This window comes from Balaenoptera ricei, chromosome 11 (genome assembly GCF_028023285.1).
Source record: "Balaenoptera ricei isolate mBalRic1 chromosome 11, mBalRic1.hap2, whole genome shotgun sequence".
Taxonomy (NCBI): domain Eukaryota; kingdom Metazoa; phylum Chordata; class Mammalia; order Artiodactyla; family Balaenopteridae; genus Balaenoptera; species Balaenoptera ricei.
Window position 1 is genome coordinate 38,490,565 of NC_082649.1, and position 19,314 is coordinate 38,509,878.

General features: G+C 39.7%; 1 protein-coding gene across 4 annotated transcripts in view; it reads left to right on the forward strand.

Moving 5' to 3' along the window:
* Positions 1 to 19,314, forward strand: part of STK38 (serine/threonine kinase 38) — a 64,042-nt gene that overhangs the window by 18,426 nt on the left and 26,302 nt on the right. For 2 of the 4 annotated variants that reach the window (XR_009505748.1, XM_059938809.1), the window contains exon 2: positions 7,034 to 7,166. Coding sequence is in view for 3 of the 4 variants with exons in the window: in XM_059938809.1 (XP_059794792.1) it covers positions 7,034 to 7,166 (133 nt within the window). In the remaining variant the exon portion in view is untranslated. Of the gene's footprint in view, positions 1 to 2,424; positions 2,712 to 7,030; positions 7,167 to 19,314 lie in introns of those variants that run through there. The other 2 variants (XM_059938811.1, XM_059938810.1) reach the window with 2 other exon arrangements.

The window sequence follows — 19,314 nt, forward strand, 5'->3', positions numbered from 1 at the left end:
AGATGAATGGATAAAGAAGATGGTATGTGTGTGTGTGTGTGTATAATATTCATATACATATGAATATTACTCAGCCATGAAAGAGAATAAAATTTTGCCATTTGCAACAACATGGATGGACCTAGAGGGTATTATGCTAAGTGAAATAAGTCCGACAAAGACAAATACTGTATGATTTCACTTATATGTGGAATCTAAAATAAATATAAATGAACAAACATAAAACAGAAACAGAGTTATAGATAGAGAGAACAAATAGGTGGTTGCTAGAGGGGAGGTGGGTGGGGGAAAAAGGTGAGGGAGATTAAGAGGTACAAACTTCTAGTTGCAAAATAAATGAGTCATGGGTCTGAAATGTACAGTGTGGAGAATATAGTCAATAACTATGTAATATCTTTATATGGTGACACTTGTAATTAGACATATCATTTTGAAATGTACAGAAATATTGAAACAGTATGTTGTATAACAGGAACTAATATAATGTAGATCAATTATACTTCAAAAACAAATAAATGAACAAACTCATAGAAAAAAGGATCAGATTTGTGGTTACCAGAGGTGGGGAGGGGGAGTTGGATGAAGGTGGTCAAAAGGTACAAACCTCCAGTTATAAGATAACACAAGTACTAGGGATGTAATGCACACCATGATAAATATAATTAACACTGCTGTATGTTATATATGAAAGTTTTGTTTTTTTAATTTTGTATTTATATGAGATGATGGGTGTTTACTAAACTTATTGTGATAATCATTTCATGAGGTATGTAAGTCAAAGCATTATGTTGTACACAAATTTATACAGTGCTGTATGTCAATTATGCCTCGATAAAAATGGAAGAAGAAAAGAGTTGTGAGGATCACCTGAGATTAAGTGTTTGCACGTGGTTTGTAGACTGAAAAGCGCGATGCAAACATATGGCACTGTGCCTAAGTCTTTAAGGATGGGGAGGACTTTGACAAAAGGCACTGAGGGAGAAGGGCCTCTGGGCAAGGAGAATGAAAGGTGAAGTGGTTTTTTTCTTAAAATAAATTTATTTATTTATTTATTTGTGGCTGCATTAGGTCTTCGTTGCACGCGGGCTTTCTTTAGTTGCGTCGAGCGGGGGCTACTCTTCCTTGTGGTGTGCGGGTGTCTCATTGTGGTGGCTTCTCTTGTTGTGGAGCACAGGCTCTAGGCACGCGGGCTTCAGTAGTTGCAGCACGTGGGCTCAGTAGTTGTGGCTCACGGGCTCTAGAGCACAGGCTCGGTAGTTGTGGCGCTCGGGCTTAGTTGCTCCGCGGCATGTGGGATCTTCCGAGACCAGGGCTCGAACCCGAGTCCTCTACGTTGGCAAGCGGATTCTTAACCACTGAGCCACCAGGGAAGCCCCAGCGAAGTGGTTTTTTGTGTGCTAAGACAAAAGGAAACTAGGCTTTGAAGTCTAGAAAGATGAAAGTACTCAAGGAAAGTCTATGTTTTTAAGACCATTAAGGAAACAAAGCCTGGGACTCCAAGCTTGAAGGATAAAACCAAGCCCTATGGTCTTACACAGTTACACAAGAGCGTGGGGGTACCCTAATATCACAAAACACACTAATGAATGACTTGCACACACGCTTCTTTCTCTGCCTACACGGCCTCTATTGAAGGCAGGCAGGGACCATGTCTTACTCATCTTTGTTTCCAGGAGCCTGACACTTTCCGGTTAAGAGCACTGCACTCCACTCTCAAGGAACCAGTGAGTGCCCAAAGGCTTGGGACCTCTTTAACTCAAGGGGTGGGATGGACTAAGCGGCTAGGTAGCCTTGAAAAGCAGGTTCTTCTGTACACACTGGGATGCCCTCCCAGTATCCGATTCCAAATCCCATCCAAGGCAAGGCGTGTTAATCCTCACTTTAAGGAAGAGTAGGCAGGGCCAAGGCTTCCAGCGGACATATTTATGATGAAAATCAAGAGAAGGTGGGGGACCAAGATTACACAGGTGACAAAACTTCATGGAGCCACACATGAACGCAAGCACGCACCCACACGCACACGCACAAATGAGTGCATGCCAAACTGGTTAAATCTGAGTCAGACTTGTAATCTAGTTAATTGCATTGGTCTAGTCAATTGTATCCCGCCAATGTTAATTTCCTGGTTTTGATAATGTAGTATAGTTATGTAAGATGTTGAGGGAAGCTGGGTGGGTGATGGGTAAAAGGGACCTCTTTGTACTAATTTTGCAACTTTTTGTGAGCTTATAATTATTTCAAAATAAAAAGTAAAAAAAAATAAAAAGATCCTCCCCCGAGCCCAGCTCCGCCCACTCCGAGAAGGCTCCACACCTCACACTTACGCGCTCAATCCAGCCTCTCCTGCTGTAAGAAGGCGAGGAGGGGTGGGGTCGCGCACGCGCAGACCTGAAATCCCCACCGCTTCGTGGGGAAGTAACGCTTGCGCAGTCTGGGCCCCTGGCCGCCGCGGCAGCCGTCTCCGCCGTGAGGGACCGGGCTGCCTTGGCCCCTCCGCTTGCCGTCTTTTCCGGCAGTTGGGGCGCTTCCTGTTGTTCGCACCCGCAACCGCCCCTCGGCCCCTACCTCAGAGCCCCTCACGCGTCCCGCCCCCTCCTCTGGTCGGCTGGCTGCTGGTGCTGGGGTTTCGTTTCTCCGCACGTCGAGACTGCTGGCCCGGCCGGCGTTTGCGGCTGTCCGCCGCCCCCAGCCCTGCCTCCCCTGGGGCTCTGGTGAGTGTCTAGCTGCTGTTGTCTTCGGTCCATCCCTGGCTTTTCCCTTCTCTCCTCTTCCCCCGACTCTTTTTGAGGGTTTCCCCTTCCCGCCGGCGTCCTGTTTCCAGCACTGCCCTTTCGGCCCCTCCTGACAGTCCCCCTCCTCCTGGCTTCCAGAGGCTCCTTGTCGGTCCTCTGCACGTTTTCCCAGTCCCAGGCTCCCCACCCCGTCCTCTCTGTCTTCGTGTGCAGTTGGGGCGGGGAGCCAGGCTTTCTTTCCGTGTTGCCTGCTTTGTCTGCTCCCTGCCACCGCTCAGTGTCCTCCGGGATGTCGGTCGTTACGAATGTGCACCTCCTTGTCTTTTTTCTAAGACCCTGAGAGGTGTTGTGTGAGGCAGAGATGTTGGTACCTTTGCGTCTGCCCCCTTCCTGATGGTCAGTCTTAGGGTACTGGCCTTCAGAGAAGTTGACTGAAAACCTCAGGGAAATTTAGTGAAGACTCTTAAGATGAGTGGAGAAGGAATGCCAGTAAGAACTTAGAGCAAAGTCTGTGCAGAAAGACTTAGGGAAAGCAAGCAGAACGGCAAGTAGAGAGACCAGATCTCCCAGTTGACTAAACGACACAAAGAGAAACGTGTTCTTTTTGAAGGGTACAGAGGAAGGCTGGAGTGAAGAAGCCCCGTGCTTCCTCTCCCTTTCAGCTCCCTTTGGCTCTGACTTAGAATTAGCCAGGCAGTGGATGTGGTTTCCCTAAGCACAAAATAACCACCGCCACAATAACAGGCTCCACTGTCCACCCAAGCGTTAGATGGCAGCTTCCTCATAAGACGAGGAGAACAGCTCTATCCAACTCTGTATGGAAAACCATTCCATGTCCTAACCCTACCCCAGTCATACATACATATTTTCAGCTCCTGGTAATAGACATAAGAAACCAGTGTTTTCCTAGCAGATCTTTTATAAGGTACTTAACTATGCATAGCACTGTGCATGATATGGGGAAGGATATTAAAAGTAGTAAAAGATAGGGTGCTTGCTGTCCAGTGGCTTACAGTTAGTTCAGTAGGAGAAATTAGATATGTAACTCTTAAGGAATAGTCTCAGCCCCAGTGTTGAATTGTCCAAATATTGGGTTGTCAGTCACAAAGAAATAAAGAATTTTGGTGAGAAAAGGGGGTATTTATGGAGTTAACAGGGTACCATTGTAAAGTCAATCAGTTAACCATGCGTAACTATCTAGATTGAATATAACAGTAGTTTTCATTTGATATCCTTTTAACGTTTGCCCTGACTTATGAGGATCACATTCTTTTGTTAATTTTTTTTTAACTTTTAAGAATTTCTTACGTACCTCTTATTTCTTAATTCTGAGTTGGAGAATGAAACAAATAGGGCAAAGGCCTCCAGTGGCCTATAGGTCAGGGCAAGAAGGCTTGAATTATCAAAAGCTTTAGGGAAAGCCCTGTAAAGTACTTGGTTGGCCCAGTAAACCTATAAATTGCTGTAGGGCACTAGTGATTGTAATTTTTGATGAAAGGTTATTAGAATTAGGCTAACCCTTTTATGAGCGGAGGAACAGGATGGGGAGGAGGTTTGAAGAATCATCAAAGGGAAGGACAGTGCAACCTTTGCCATTACATCAGAGACTGTATGAAGGTTGGAAACAATTCAGGTGGAACATTGTTGGCCTGCTATATGAGTTTCTTTGAGTGCACTTAATCTCCTGTTGATCTTTTACAAATGTAGGAAGTCATGGTAGTGACTTAAATGGGTCAAAACGTTTGTGCCCCAGTTTTTATATACCTGTCAATGTACATGTAATTTTGTTCTTTACCTTTGTTGACACCTGAAAATCATTAACTTGCTCAACTTACGTTTACTAACTGCCTATTATATGGAAGGCGCTGTTTGTCTTAGACTTAAACACTCTCTAGTTGTATTTTTATGTGGAAATAATTTCATTTGTTAAAATGTGAATATATATATATATATATATAGAGAGAGAGAGAGAGAGAGAGAGAGAGAGAGAGAGAGAGAGAGAGAAAGAGAGAAAGAGAGAGATTCTCCAGAAATTTTCAGACAAGGGAGGAGTACTAAGGGCTCTCTTGCTTCAGACTTGTTTTTAAATCTGGTTTTAAAATTTCTTCACCAAACTTAAAGTACATGTGGTTTTCATTGTGGGTGGAGGGGGTACAGGCTGACAAGTAAGGAACCACACCCGAGCTTCATAAACCAAACAGAGGTTTTAAAAAAAATTCTACTGATAGCCTAAAAACATTTGCGTTTGCTTTGGTGTTAGCAGAAACTTTCCCATAAAAAATAACATTTTATAGTAAGGTAGAGATGAGTTCAATATCTTGAATTTGTGATTACTGATCATTTTGGCGCATCATGAATCAAAATGTTTGACTTTGAAGTAGAGCCTTGATTTTGAATCTTTTTTCTCTGATGACAGTATTCTTTGTGATTTTCCCTGAGTATCTTTTTATAAAATTGCTTAATGTTAAGCCTGTTTTCTTAGTAATAATAAGTGTTTGCACATTCCTTAAAAGCCTAAGTTTAATCTACAAAACAATTTGAAAGTCCTTGAAAATGGCCCTTGGCCCCTCCTGATTTTTACTCAGCTTCATATTGGGATGAAAATATAGACTTAGAGGCAGGTCCTGTAGGAGGAAGGCATGATAAGGATAAAATATTGAGCATTATTGCCAATGCTGGAGCAAGTCAAGGTTGGTGAACAATTTGGCGAGGTGTGACAATGTAGGTTGGCAAAAAATATTTAAATGAGATTTAAATTTAGGCAGGAAAAAAGTTTTGTAAGCTATTTAAACCTTGTTGGTATCGGTTTTCAAATATGTAAAACTAGGAGGTTAGGGTCTCTTGTTTTTAAGATATCTTCCATCACTAAAATTATGATTCAGGTTTTTTCTTTTGTAATATTGTTTCCATCATAGGTCTTTGTTTTAACTTGTCAATTCAACTAGACGGTAAACGTCTATAAAATAACCATAAGTCATGTCACAGTACATATATACCTATAGATGAAGATTTTAGTCATAGATTTTTTTAAACTATAGAAATTGTAAATTTAAAAGTTCTTGGTAACTTAATGGTAATAGTACACACTCATTGAAGAAAATATAGAAAATGTGGAAAACACAAACAAGAATAAAATGATCTACTGTATTCTCACTGCCTAGAGTTAGGCCACTAATAACATTTTGATATATATTTCTAATAATTCTGTGCATATGCAGTAAACACATAAAATGGTATACATTCTGTTTTTTTTTAAAAATTAATTTATTTATTTATGGCTGTGTTGGGTCTTCGCTTCTCTGCGAGGGCTTTCTCTAGTTGTGGCAAGCGGGGGCCACTCTTCATCGCGGTGCGCGGGCCTCTCACTATCGCGGCCTCTCTTGTTGCGGAGCACAGGCTCCAGACACGCAGGCTCAGTAATTGTGGCTCACGGGCCCAGTTGCTCCGCGGCATGTGGTATCTTCCCAGACCAGGGCTCGAACCCGTGTCCCCTGCATTGGCAGGCAGATTCTCAACCACTGCGCCACCAGGGAAGCCCTACATTCTGTTTTTTAACCTATTCTTTTTCACTTAGACTGGAAATATTTTCCCTGACATTAAACATTTGAGCATATTTTAATTGTCTGCATATTAATTTCATTGTAGGACTTTTCCATAATTTAATCAGTTCTGTTGGTTATTCAAGTTACTTCTAGTTTTTCTTTGTCATTACAATGCTGCATTGAATCCCCTTGTGTATGAATCCTTATGGGTCTTTGGTTTCTTCAAGGTAGATTCCTGGATGGCAAAGAATTGTACTGTCTATGTTATATATTCTTAATATATGTATCTGGTATTGTAATCTTGTTCTCTTCTTTTTAAAAAATGCAACAGTATGCTTTAAAGATATATTCATGTTGCTTTTAGATACAGGTAGATTGGCTTCTGACTGTTGTATGGTATTTCTTTGTATGCATCCACAACATTTTATTTATGATTTGCTTACTGAATTGCCTCCAACTTCCCATAACACAGATGATGGCATAGTGAACGTCCTCTGTAATGCACATCTTTGTGCATGTTCCCTTAAGAGCCTGTGTGACAGTTTCTCTAGGCCTTATACCTAGGGATGATATTTCCGGGTCAAAAAACATTAATGTATACTTATTTTCACCAAGTATTCTGTTTGTTTTTTGTTATATATTGTTTGTCCTCCAGAAAACTTGGGTCAATTTACATTCCTACCAAAAGGGTAAGAGAGTGCATAATTGGTGGATTCTAACTCCAAAACTAATACCTCTTTTTTGTGTTGTTTCTAGCAGCCATGGCAATGACAGGCTCAACACCTTGCTCGGCCATGAGTAATCACACAAAGGAAAGGGTGACAATGACCAAAGTGACACTGGAGAATTTTTATAGCAACCTTATCGCTCAACATGAAGAACGAGAAATGAGGTAAAGAATTTTGAGAAAATTGTGTCATGGTTTTGGCATCCATGTCTAGTATCGTAAATCACATTCATAATATGGTTGAAAGGAGACAAGAATAGCAGCAGCCGTGTTATAGCCTATTCGAGTACAGTGGAGTGACAGTGTCACTGATTTCCAAAGCCCTTGCTATTAACCCACTTATTTCTACTACTAGTCAATAACATAAAATTTCATGGTAGTATAAAAAAATTAATTGGGCCAAAACCTTAGAGTTCATTGTTAAGGCAACGTGATGTAATGGAAAGAGCAAACCTTATGGAGCCAGATCTGGGTTTAGAATCCTGCCTTTACCATTTAGTAGCTGTATGAGGTTGGAACAAGTTCTTAGTCTTCCTGCGTATCAGCTGTCCCATCTGGAAAATGGGGATACTACTACTTGCCTTGCAGGATTGCTGTGGGGATTAGATATAACATATATGAGTACCCACCAAAGTGCTTCACACAGTAATCACATAGTTAATGGGGTTGTAGTGTTACCGAGTCCAATCTCGTACTGCTCACTGCACGACAGGCCAGTAAATCGAGGCGGGTTGTTGAGGCAAGAAATAGCGACTTTATTCAGAAAGCCAGCAAACCAAGAAGGTGGTTTGCCCCTAAAGAACCATCTTGCCTGAGGCTCCTTTTGTACTAAAAGGAAAGGGAGTAAAGTCAAACATTTCCTGGTTCCAATCAGCCTCCAGAGGCGTTGTGTTAATTTCTTCCTCCCTGCAGTCATTCACAGGTGGGCCTGGTCAGGATGTTTCCTGTGAACTAAACAAAGGTATTTTAGCTTAATGCTCATTACCTGGGTTCCCAGAGATGGGCAGTTATGTATAATTTAAGCTTATAGGCAACATCCCTTTAGTGATTAACTTGTAATAGAATACAAAAAGTTCTTCCCTATTACAGTAGCAACTATTGTTACTGATCTAGTGTGCACTATCCATGTAGTAACTCATAATTAAAATTTTTTTCCCAATATTTTATTATGAAAATATTCAAAAGTACAGAAAAGTTGAAAGAATTATACAGTGAATACCCATACAGACATCATATAGATTCTACTATTAGCATCTGTTGTTTTATCACATATCGATCTATCCATTCCTTTATCCATTCATTAATTCATCTTAACTTTTTGTTTGTACTTCAAAATATGCTACAGATGTCTATATGTTTTACTTCTGAATATTTCTGCTTGTATAACAAATGGAGTTTTCTATATATATTTTAAGAGAGTGGAAAATCTGCATACAGTGAAATGTACCACCTTAAGGGTACGTTTCGGAGTTTTGACAAATACATACACCTGTATAACTTAAACCCCTATCAAGACATAGAATATTACCATCATCCCAGAAAGTTCATCCCTGGAGATTCTCCTTCAACCCCAGGCCACTTTGTGATTTTGTTTCTACCATAGATTAATATTGTGTATTCCATACAAATGGGACATGTATAATGGATTCTTTTGAATAAGGCATCTTGCACTCAGCCTAATGTTTTCAAGGTTCATCCATGTTGTTTTTGTGTGCATAGTTTGTTCCTTTATATTGCTGAGTACCATTCTCTTTTATGACTACCATAGTTTGTTTACATATTCTTTTGTCGATAAAAATCTGGGCATTTAAAAGTTTGGGGCTGTTTTGAATAAGTTTCTCTGAACATTTGTGTACAGATCTTTTTGTGAACGTTTGTTTTCAGTTCTTAGGTAAATATTTAGGAGTGGAATGGCTGGTTTGTAAACATACATAGGTATATGTTTAGTTTTATAAGAAACTACTAGACCTTTTTCTAAAATATTACCAACAGTGTATGAGAGTTCTAGTTGCTTTATATATTTTTTTTAACATTTGTGTTGTCAGTCTTTTTTTTTTTTTTTTTTTTTAAACATCTTTATTGAAGTATAATTGCCTTACAATAGTGTGTTAGCTTCTGCTTTATAACAAAGTGAATCAGTTATACATATACAATATGTTCCCATTTCTCTTCCCTCTTGCATCTCCCTCCCTCCCACCCTCCCCATCCCACCCCTCTAGGTGGTCACAAAGCACCGAGCTGATCTCCCTGTGCTATGCGGCTGCTTCCCACTAGCTATCTATTTTACATTTGGTAGTGTATATATGTCCATGACACTCTCTTACCCTGTCACATCTCCCCCCACCCCCTCCCCATATCCTCAAGTCCATTCTCTAGTAGGTCTGTGTCTTTATTCCCGTCTTGCCACTAGGTTCTTCATGGCCTTTTTTTTTTTTTTTTTTCCTTAGATTCCGTATATATGTGTTAGCATACTGTATTTGTTTTTCTCTTTCTGACTTACTTCACTCTGTATGACAGACTCTAACTCCATCCACCTCATTACAAATACCTCCATTTCATTTCTTTTTACGGCTGAGTAATATTCCATTGTATATATGTGCCACATCTTCTTTATCCATTCATCTGTCGATGGACATTTAGGTTGCTTCCATGTCCTGGCTATTGTAAATAGAGCTGCAATGAACATTGTGGTACATGACACTTTTTGACCTATGGTTTTCTCAGGGTATATGCCCAGTAGTGGGATTGCTGGGTCGTATGGTAGTTCTATTTGTAGTTTTTTAAGGAACCTCCATACTGTTCTCCATAGTGGCTGTATCAATTTACATTCCCACCATGTGTTGTCAGTCTTTTAACTAGCTATTCTTGTGGATGCTTAGTGGCATTTCATTGTTTTATTTTATTTTTAAACTCTTCCTCTTTTTCTTTTTTTTAATAAATTTATTTGTTTTTGGCTGTGTTGGGTCTTCATTGCTGGGCGCTGGCTTTCTCCAGTTGCGGCGAGCGGGGGCCACTCTTCGTTGCAGTGCATGGGCCTCTCAGTGCGGTGGCTTCTCTTGTTGAGGCGCGCGGGCTCCAGAGCGCAGGCTCAGCAGCTGTGGTGCACGGGCTTAGTTGCTCCGCGGCATGTGGGACCTGGGTCCCCTGCATTGGCAGGCGGATTCTTAACCACTGCGTCACCAGGGCAGTCCCTCGTTGTTTTAATTTGCATTTCTCTGACAGTTAATGGTGTTGAACATTTTTCTTTATGTGCTTTTTTGGCCATTTGTGTATTTTCCTTTGTGAAGTGTTTGTTCAAATTTTTTGACCATTGAGTTTTAGGAGTTCCTTATATATCTTAGATACTGGTCCTTTGTCGTAGGTGTGTTTTGCAAAGTTTTTCCAGTCTGTGGCTTTCCTGTTCATCTAATTTGGCATTTTTTTCTTTTGTAGTTATTGCATTCTGTGACCTCTAAGAAACCTTTGCCTACCCCTAAGTCATGAAGATATCCTCTTATGTTTTCTTCTGGAAGTTTTATAGATTCAGTTTTTACATTTATATGATCCATCTTGAGTTAATAAGTGTGTATGGTATGAGGTGGGGTTTGAGATTTATTTATTTATTTTCCTTATGGATATCCAGTTATTTAAGCACTATTTGTTGCAAAGATTTTCTTTTCCCCATTAGATTGCTTTGGCACTTTTGAATATCAAGTACTGTGTAATTGTGTACCTGTGTCTGGGCTGTTTATTCTGTTTCGTTGATTTATTTGTCTGTCCCTATGCCAGTATCAGATTGTCTTATTACGGTAGCTTTGTGGTAAGTTTTGAAGTCAGAAACTGTAAGTCCTCAACTTTGTTGTTCTTGTTTTTTTTCAAGATTGCTTTGGATATTCTAGGTTCTTTGAATTTCCATATAAATTTTAGAATCAGCTTGTCAGTTTCTGCAGAAAAGCCTGATGGAATTATGGTTGTAATTGTATTGAATCTGTAGATCAGTTTGAGGAAGAGTTGACATCTTTTTTTTTTTTTTAATTAATTAATTAATTTATGGCTGTGTTGGGTCTTCGTTTCTGTGTGAGGGCTTTTCTTTGGTTGCGGCAAGTGGGGGCCACTCTTCATCGCGGTGCGTGGGCCTCTCACTATCGCGGCCTCTCTTGTTGCGGAGCATAGGCTCCAGACGCGCAGGCTCAGCAATTGTGGCCCCCGGGCCCAGCTGCTCCGTGGCATGTGGGATCTTCCCAGACCAGGGCTCGAACCCGTGTCCCCTGCATTGGCAGGCAGATTCTCAACCACTGCGCCACCAAGGAAGCCCCTAGAGTTGACATCTTAATATTCAATCTTCTGAGGCTTATCTCTCCATTTTGTTAGGTCTTTAATTTTTCTCAGCAGTATTTTGTAGTTTTAGGGTGGAGGTCTTTCATGTCTTTTGTTTGTCTATTCCTAGTATTTTTGGAGTTTTTTTGATGCTATTGTAAGTGGATATTTAAAATTTCATGTTCCACTTGTTTGCGGGTAGCATATAGAACTATAACTGAATTTTGTATGTTGACCTTATATTCTGTGACTTGCTAATTTACTTATTCTAGTAGCTTTTTTGTAGATTCCTTAGGATTTTCTATGTAAACAAGCATGTCATAGCCAAATAGAGAGTTTTATGCCTTCCTTTCCAATCTGTACACCTTTTCTTTCTTTTTCTTGCCTTTTTACATTGGCTAGGATTTCAGGTACAATGTTGAATGTAAGTGGTGGGAGTAGACATCTTTTGTTCCTGATTTAAGGGGGAAAGCACTATTTCACTGTTAGTTGTGATGTTAATGTAGCTTTTTTCAAAGATGCTCTTCATAGGTTGGGAAGTTTCCTTATGTTCCTATGAGACTGAGAGTTTTTATCATGAGTGGATGTTGAATTTTGTCAAATGCTTTTTCTGCATCTTTGAAATGATCATACTGTTTTTTTCTCCTTTATTCTCTCACTGTGGTGAATTACATGGACTGATTTTTGAATGTTAAACTAACTTTCCATTCCCAGGGTAAACCCTCTTGGTCATAATGCATTATTCTCTTTCTGTGTTGCTGGATTCAGTGTGCTAACGTTTGGATAAGGATGTTTTGCAACAGCTTTCTGCAGGAGGGTGTCGATCATAATTTAAATGGGATATATGACTTGACCTTAAATATGCAGCTCTGTATGTGGAATAGCAAGGTACTTTATACCTGGTGGTGGCTAGCTGTTGTTCACTGGGACAAACAAGAGCCTGTACAGTGCTCTTTGTTAGGATCATGGGGAATTCAAAAATATATTTGCACACTCTATCTCTAGGCATGTGAAACCTGTTGGAGATGGTTATTTTCAAATACAACCACTCTCTTGAAATCAGAGCTTCTGGTATTGTAGTTACAAAGGAAATACTTATGAGTTCTGATTAAGTTACTTGTCTTACTTGATAATAGTCAGTTGGTTTGGTTTTTTTAAAAAAATTAGTTAATTAATTTATTTTTGGCTGCGTTGGGTCTTTGTTGCTGTGCGCAGGCTTTCTCTAGTTGCGGCGAGCGGGGGCTACTCTTCGTTGTGGTGCGCGGGCTTCTTATTGCAGTGGCTTCTCTTGTTGCAGAGCACGGGCTCTAGGCATGCGGGCTTCAGTAGTTGTGGCTCACAGGCTCAGTAGTTGTGGCTCACGGGCTCTAGAGCGCAGGCTCAGTAGTTGTGGCGCATGGGCTTCGTTGCTCTGCGGCATGTGGGATCTTCCCGTACCAGGGCTTGAACCCACGTCCCCTGCATTGGCAGGCGGATTCTAACCACTGTGCCACCAGGGAAGCCCAGTCAGTTGGTTTTTAATCCTACTGGCTCTGCCCTATGGTGCATCATTGATCGGTATCACATTCTCCAGGAACAAGATGATAAATGGTTTTATTTACTTTGTTAGTAAGTGTTATATTTCGATTTACACTAAGATTGCACCCCAAAAATGGGTTGAAATCAGTGCTTTTTTTGTTTTGGATTCTCAAGATGGAAAGACCTTCCAAAAGCTTTCATGGTTTTTCTTTTCTTGAAGACCAAATTAGTCAAAAGACAGTAAAAAGAGAATGTTAGACATTTAAGAGGATTAGAATGTTTTTGTAATTTTTGTTATCAAATCACCATTATTTTTCATTTAAAAAAAAACAGTAGATACTTTGAGCTTTTCAGAAATAGTATTTCCTTGTTAATCTTTTTAGTGCCCTCTTTTTTTGTTGCTGTTTTGTTTTTTATTTTTAAAAATTTTTATTGGAGTATAGTTGATTGACAATGTTAGTTTCAGGTGTACAGCAGAGTGAGTTAGTTATACATATATATATCCATTCTTTTTCTGATTCTTTTCCCATATAAGTTATTACAGAATATTGAGTAGAGTTCCCTGTGCTATACAGTAGGTACTTGTTAGTTATCTATTTTATATATAGTAGTGTGTATATGTTAATCCCAATCTCCTGATTTTTCACTGCCCCCCACGTATCCCCTTTGGTAACCATAAGTTTGATTTCAAGATCTGTGAGTCCATTTCTGTTTTTGTAAATAAGTTCATTTGTATCATTTTTTAAATTAGATGCCACATGTAAGTGATACCATATGATGTTTGTCTTTCTCTGACTGACTTCACTTAGCATGATAATCTCCAGGTCCATCCTTGTTGCTGCAAATGGCATTATTATTTTTTTATGGCTGAGTAATATTCCATTGTATATTTATATACCACATCTTCTTTATCCATTGCTCTATCGATGGACATTTAGGTTGCTTCCATGTCTTGGCTATTGTAAATAGTGCTGCAGTGAACATTGGGGGTGCATGTATGTTTTCGAATTATGGTTTTCTCCGGATATATGCCTAGGAGTGGGATTGCTGGATCATATGGTAGTTCTATATTTAGTTTTTTAAGGAACCTCCATACCATTCTCCATAATGGTTGTACCAATTTACATTCCCACCAGCGGTGTAGGAGGGTTCTCTTTTCTCCACAACCTCTCCAGCATTTATTGTTTGTAGATTTTTTTTTTTAACATCTTTATTGGAGTATAATTGCTTTACAATGGTGTGTTAGTTTCTGCTTTATAACAAAGTGAATCAGTTATACATATACATATGTTCCCATATCTCTTCCCTCTTGCGTCTCCCTCCTTCCCACCCTCCCTATCCCACCCCTCTAGGTGGTCACAAAGCACTGAGCTGATCTCCCTGTGCTATGGCCATTCTGACCGTTGTGAGGTGGTATCTCATTGTATTTTTTGCATTTCTCTAGTGCCCTCTTTTTTGGACATGAGTTGATACTTGGTCTTGAGTTTGTTGATACAATTTGATAAGACTATTTTACTTCAGGTTTTATCACCCCTAGAAAATTAAAAAATTAAAAAAGAAAAACAGTATATAAACAACTTATATAATTCAACATCAAAAAATCGAACAACCCAATTAAAAAATGGCCAGAAGAACTGAACAGACACCTGCAAGATGAAATGCAGATGGCCAACAGGCACATGAAAAGATGCTCAACATAGCTAATCATCAGAGAAATGCAAATCAAAACCACAATGAGATATCACCTCACACCTGTCAGAATGGCTATCATCAAAAAGAATACAAATAACAAATGTTGGTGAAGATGTGGAGCAAAGGGAACCCTCTCATACGCTGTCTGTGGGAATGTAAATTGATGCAGCCACTGTGGAAAACAGTATGGAGGTTTCTCAAAAAGCTAAAAATAGAACTACCATATGACCCAGCAATTCTACTCCTGGGTATATATCTGAAAAAAAACCCAAAATCACTAATTTGAGAAGATACATGCACCCCAGTGTTCATGGCTGCATTATTTACAATTGTCAAGATATGGAAGCAACCTAAATGTCCATCAACAGATGAATGGATGAAGAAGATGTGGTTTATGTACATATATACATACACACAGAATGGAATACTACTCAGGCATAAAAAAGTATGAAATTTTGCTATTTGCAGCAACATGGATGGACTTGGAAGGCATTATGCTAAATGAAATAAGTCAGAGAAAGAAAAATACTTTATGATATCATTTATATGTGGAATCTAAAAAATACCACAAACCAGTGAATATAACAAAAAAAGAGGACTTCCCTGGTGCAGTGGTTAAGAATCCACCTGCCAATGCAGGGGACCCGGGTTCGATCCTTGGTCCGAGAAGATCCCACTGCCACAGAGCACCCAAGCCTGTGCACCACAACTACTGAGCCCACGTGCCACAACTACTGAAGCCCATGCGCCTAGAGCCCGTGCTTCGCAACAAGGAGAAGCCACCGCAATGAGAAGCCCACGCAACGCAACGAAGAGTAGCCCCCACTCGCCACAACTAGAGAAAGCACGCGCACAGCAACGAAGACCCAATGCAGCCAAAAATAAATAAAATTACAAAAAAAAAAGATGCAGACTCACAGATATAGAGAACAAACTAGTGGTTACCAGTAAGGGGAGGCAGTATGGAGAGGGGAGTGGGAGGTATGAACTATTGGGTGCAAGATAGGCTACAAGGATATATCGTACAACATGGGGAATATAGCCAGTATTTTGTAATAACTGTAAATGGATTGTTAGCTTTCAAAATTGTATCAAAAATTAAAAATTAAAAAAAAAAAAGAAAGAGAAACAGTGATTGGCAGGTGCTACCACAGTAGTAAGTAAACTAAAATTATAACTGTCAGAAATGGATTTTCAAGTGTTTTGATGTTATGGGGGAAAATCACAGAACCTTGATAAATAAGCAGAATTTTAATGATATGAGACAATTGATGGTAAAGAAACATTTTATTATGGGTATATGGCTAATATATGATGAGCAGTTTGAAATAATAGGTATTGGGCTAGTAAATTTGAGGGCTAATAAAAGAGATCATGTTGTAATACAAAATTTTATTTTGTTCATATATGCCTTGTCTTGTTGCCTTTAAAATCGCTAGTATTTCTCCCACTTATATGCAACTTTTGTGCTGTTCCATTTATAGTAGAGCACTGGGTTATATTTGAACAAAGGATTTACTGCAGGGGAAATGAGACCAAAGCCTAAAGGCAGAAGAAAAAAATCATTTGTGAGGGCTTCCCTGGTGGCGCAGTGGTTGAGAATCTGCCTGCCAATGCAGGGGACACGGGTTCGAGCCCTGGTCTGGGAAGATCCCACATGCCACGGAGCAACTGGGCCCGTGAGCCACAATTACTGAGCCTGCGCGTCTGGAGCCTGTGCTCCACAAGAAGAGAGGCCGCGATAATGAGAGGCCCGCGCACCGCGATGAAGAGTGGCCCCCACTTGCCGCAACTAGAGAAAGCCCTCGCACAGAAACAAAGACCCAACACAGCCATAAATAAAATAAAAAAAATAAATAAATAAATAAAAAAACTTTAAAAAAAAATGATTGTTTAAAAAAAATCATTTGCGAATTGTTTTCTGTATAAATGTAGAATATGAGAACATTGGGCTATTTCATAGAAACACTACAGTAAGTTCTACATATTGGTTTCAACACAGTTAAATTCCCTGAGTCTAGTGCCCATTGTACAGTGTTGCAGAATGCTTATTAAAGCTACTTATAGATGATAAACTGAATCCCTTCAGTAGTGCAAGTTCATATTCTTTTTTTAATCTGTGTTTTGCCTTCGATAGTGGCCTCTGTGGTAAGCTTCTCCAGGAACAGCAATTCTCCTGTTCTCTTATGTGATCCTAGGTACACATAAGAGAGATAGGTGTTGATAATTGCCTAGTTGTTCATAGAAAATTAATGGTTTGGATAATTTGAGCAGTTTGAAATCAAAACTGAGGCAGCTGGCATTTCTTTTTACAAAATATTCTGTGTTGTTTCTGTTCTTTATGAATACTATTTTGGTGGATTAATTAAAGCCATAAAAGCCTAATTTAATAGGCAATAATTGTATGCTTTCCCCCTTTCTCTCCCCCTAAATCAAATAAGAACTACCCTGCATTTTACCCTCTGAGAACCAGCATTTTCTGCTACTTCTCTTCCATATTCTTACCCAGGTTTTCCTAACTGTTTGCTTTTAGTCTGATCTGATACTGAGTTGCAATGTGTGATTATTACTAGTGAGCAAGTGTCAGTTTTATTTGGGCCCCAGAAATGGTTAAGTCTAGACTTATCTAATGATATTCACTGACTAGATATCAGTCAAACCAAAGTAATTTGAGATTTTTAAAATTTTGTGTAATATTCATTTTTAGGGTATTTCTTGAGAATTCAATTTTGATCATGGAGATACCCACTGTTTATTTCTATACCATTTTTCCTGGTTATTTTAAGTGTGTCATCAGCAGAAATTAGAAATATTTTCTACTCAACTTGCTTGTAGAGTGGACTAGCCTTTTCCTCCCATCCCTGCTGCCTCTGAATCAAGCTGTGCTTGGAGGCGAGTCTAAATTAGGTGTAGTAAAGGGGGCTAATTAAAAGAAGTAGTCATGAATGTGTGTGTACATTGTGACATGTTCTGACCTTTTTTCTTTCTTTTTTTTTTTTAAATTTAGCAACATACATCTTAAAAAGTTGCTGTGTACAAAGCATTATTCTTAGTGGAGAAGGAGGATTCAGATGTGGTCCCTGCCTTCAAATGAACTTACCATCTCGTGTGGGAAATGGTCTCACACGATAATAAATGGAGCTCACGGAAGCCTAGCTGGGTGGGGTTGGGTGTGGCCTCTGTGTGTGAAAGTGCCTCTCCCTCCCAGGGTTCTGGTTTGGAACACTGGAGTTGAGCTGAGGAGGCCTCAACAAAGGCTGGAGTGTTAGCTAGCTGGGCCCTGCGACCAGAGCATGTGGTGGAGGGGCCTGCCTTTCTTAATCATTGTGGGCATTTTTAAACACACATGTAGAAAGACTAATACAATGCGCCCCCATATAGTCATCACTCAGATTCAGTAATTATCAAGACTTTGCTAAATTTGTTTCATTTATTCCATTTTATTCTTTCTTGCTATTGTGTTTTAAAGCAAATTTCAAATATCTGTCATTTAAATCCTACGTACTTCAGTATGCATCTCCAAAAATATGGCCATTTTCTTGTCATCACAATGCCAACGTGAGTCTAACAAAGTTAATAATTCCTTGGTATTGTCTTACAGAGGATGTCACTTGTAAGCCTTTTTTGTAAGACGTCACTGTGTTTGCCATTTTTGTGTCTTCAAGATCTTTGTTGCTTGGTCCCAATAAATCATTACCATGGATAATTTTGCATGATAGAGGCTTTTTCTGGATACTTTCTCTAATGAAAGAATCTGAGGGGAATTCCCTGGCAGTCCAGTGGTTAGGACTCTGAGCTCTCACTTCCTGAGGCCCTGGGTTCAATCCCTGGTCAGGGGACTAAGATCTCACATCTCATAAGTCACGTGGTACGGCCTAAAAAAAAAGAAGAAAAGAATCTGATCGTGTTCAAGGTGTTGATTCTGTTAACTTTACTCTCAGGCAGGTTATCTACTGAGACCAGTTTAATTACACTTGCAACAGAGCTGTAGAATACTGTCTAGTTTAGTTTTAAAATTTGGGCTGTCTCTGTGGCACACATTGTGTGATAGCACATTGGACTGCTGTCACAGTCTGGTGTGGTCATTCAAAGAATATATAGTCAGAAAGTATGACGGTGTTTGATACTCAAGGCACAAAAGGAGCTGACCATGGTTGAGTTCTTATAGTTCTTGCCATGCATTGACTCTTCTTATTCTTCCCTACTTCAGCTATTTAACCACGGAAATGGAATTAATTTTCACTCCTGAAATTGCCAATAGTACAGCCTTCTCCCTCCAATACATATGCACACATAGATGCATATCCCCAAATATTCTGGGAGCTAGGAGAAGAAAAGTGGGCAGACTGGGAGCCATGCAGATGCTTTCTTCTTCCCGTCACGGTCAGAGTAGATCTTTTCACTTCCTGGGAGTTTGGACACAAATTCTTGTTTATCATCTCAGCCTGTGGATTTGTACTGTAATATGATTTCTAACAGTAATTAAATATAATTAAATAAAAATATTCATTTTAACTAAATACTATTATAGCAATAAATATTCATTGACTAAAATAAAACTCATTATCTTCCCATGTTCCTCTCTCTGTGTTTCCTGTCTTGGTTAGTGGCATCATTATCCTCCCACACAAGAAATTCTAAGACTGTTTACTTGACTCCTTCTGCCAGTTGGTCATCTTTGCAATAGCTCTGTTCACTTCATTCGAGGTTTCCAGCCCTAGTTCCAGGTCTTTACTGTCCGTCTGACTCACCATAGCTTCCAGTTTGCCTCCGTCTTTGTCAGTTGCTTTCCCTGCCAGTCCATCAG